Source organism: Echinops telfairi, unplaced genomic scaffold (assembly GCF_000313985.2).
Source record: "Echinops telfairi isolate 266 unplaced genomic scaffold, ASM31398v2 ScPeMD7_2;HRSCAF=8, whole genome shotgun sequence".
Classification (NCBI taxonomy): Eukaryota; Metazoa; Chordata; class Mammalia; order Afrosoricida; family Tenrecidae; genus Echinops; species Echinops telfairi.
Genome location: NW_022103898.1, coordinates 5,555,398 through 5,557,367, shown reverse-complemented (window position 1 = coordinate 5,557,367; position 1,970 = coordinate 5,555,398). Strand labels below are relative to the sequence as shown.

At 65.2% G+C, this 1,970-nt stretch overlaps 1 protein-coding gene across 1 annotated transcript in view; it reads right to left on the bottom strand.

Moving 5' to 3' along the window:
* Positions 1-1,914, bottom strand: part of PHF21B (PHD finger protein 21B) — a 75,954-nt gene extending 74,040 nt beyond the window's left edge. The window contains exons 1-2 of the mRNA XM_004700226.2: positions 1,861-1,914; positions 673-735 (exon numbers count right to left, since the gene is read on the bottom strand). Coding sequence (XP_004700283.1) covers positions 673-735; positions 1,861-1,914 — 117 coding nt within the window. The remainder of the gene's footprint in view (positions 1-672; positions 736-1,860) is intronic.
* Positions 1,915-1,970: the final 56 nt, after the last annotated feature.

The following is a 1,970-nucleotide window of genomic DNA, read 5'->3' as shown; positions in this document are numbered from 1 at the left end:
TGAAAGCCCGAGCGCTGAGCTCAGCGCAACTAAGTCACAATGGCCAACTTTGCTCCCGGAGGGGCCCGGCGGCCGCGCGCCCCTCGGGAGCTGCTAACGCGGGGGGGCCTGTTTCCACCTAACGCCCAGACACTAAAGTTGGGACAGATATGGAGTGTCCTTGGGGCGCCTTTCTTTTGTTCCCCGGAACTGGCGTCAGTTCCAAGAATCAAAAGTGGAGCCAGCGAAGTGGAGGGAGGAGGAGGGAGGCAAGGGTGGGAGTGTCGGCCTTTGGAGCATGGTTTGCATCCCAGCCCCGAAACCGCTTCCCAAGAGTTGGGCCTCCAGGCCCGCATTAACCCTCGGGGCTCCCTGCAAGAGATGGGACGCCGATCGGGTAAATGTCCACATTTCCAAAACATGTCCACTACCTCAAAATGGACGCCGGGCGCGCGCCGCCTTCTAAGCGCAGCCGGTCGCTCTTGGCCATCCGGGCCTCGGGTCCCCTCGCCTCCATCCCTCCCCCGGCAGAAAAGAGGTGCCCGCAACTTTGAGGATGGGGGCAGGTCCCTCCGGGGAGTCTGGCGCATGGTTCCTGGGCTGGCACTTTTTAGGGTGCTGCCAAAGTGTCGCCACCCCTCCCCGGCCTGCTACCCGAGCTGGCGGTGGGGAGGCAACCGCTTTCTCTCTTACTTGTTTGTCGTTCAGCGCTGCGACCCGCGGCCTGTCGTGGAGCTGCTTCTTAAGGTCGCCGTTCTGCAGAGAAACGGAGGAGCAAGCTCAGGCGGCAGCCCCCAGGGGGCTGAGTGGCCCCGGCGCCCCTCACCTCCCGGATCACCGCCCCCCCCAGCCATCCCCACCGCTACCGGGCGCCCGCCGCTAGCTCTCAAGTTCCCCGCGTGTCCTGGCGCGAGTGGCGGCCGGCACGGAGCCGTTTACCTGTGGCTGCCGCCTCATCGGGGCAGCGGCGGGCGGCGGGCCGAGGCCACCGGCGGCGGCGCCCGGAGCGCAGCAAGTTTGGAGGCCGGCCGAGTGTGCGGGGGAGTGTGAGTGTGAGTGTGAGTGCGTTCCGGGGAGGGGGGAGGAACAAAGAGCCAAGTAAACACTGCGAGTCCGTGTCGAGCAAAGCTCATAAATATTCCAGTCGCGTCCTAATCTCTCCGACGAACACCCGCGCGCCGCCAGCCCGCCTGCCCCGGCCGAGCAGCCCCAGACTGCAAAAGTACTTATGCAAACTGTGCAGGGTCAGACGGGCCTGGGGGCCGGCACCTCCGCCGCCCAGAGCCTGCTGGGGAGGGGGGCTCCCGAAACCCCGATCGCAGACCCCACTACAAAAAAGGCAAGTTCCCCCTAGCTACCCTAACCCCCAGCTTCCCCCGCCCCCAAACTGTGCATTAAGGCCCGGAGGGAGCTCCTGGGGAAACGTAGCACACTCCCCACCCCCAAGAGGCTCGCTAGGGGCCCCTTCCGGCACCCCAGCTACTAAGATCTTCAGATGAAAGAGAAGTCCCTGGGCTCAGATCCCTAGAGTCCCCGCCCCCTAAGGCCTCCTAAATTGTACAGGACTGCACGGAGAGGCGCAGGAGGGGCGCCCGGGGATCCGTGTATACTCCCACCGCAGGGCAGGCTCATGGGAGACGCCTCTGACACCCCCAGACATGCACATGCACCTTTACAACGAGAAAAAAGAGGTCTCGGGTCTCTCGCGGGCCCCTGATCCCTCAAACTGTGCAGAACTGTTCCGGAAGCCAGGAGGGGCGCGCGGGGGCGGGTCCGTGCGCACTCCCATTGCTGGACAGGCTCCCAGGGGTTCCCTCCCGACACCCCAGCCACGGAGATCTGGGTTGGGCTCCCGCCTCCCCAGATCCCGCAGCCACCTACCTGGTGGCGTGAGAGTTCCACCGGGAGCGCCTCGGGCCGGCTCTGCAGCGCCATGCCGGCAACTTGGGCACACTTTGCGCTCACTTTAGCCCCAGCTCCTGGGAAGTTGT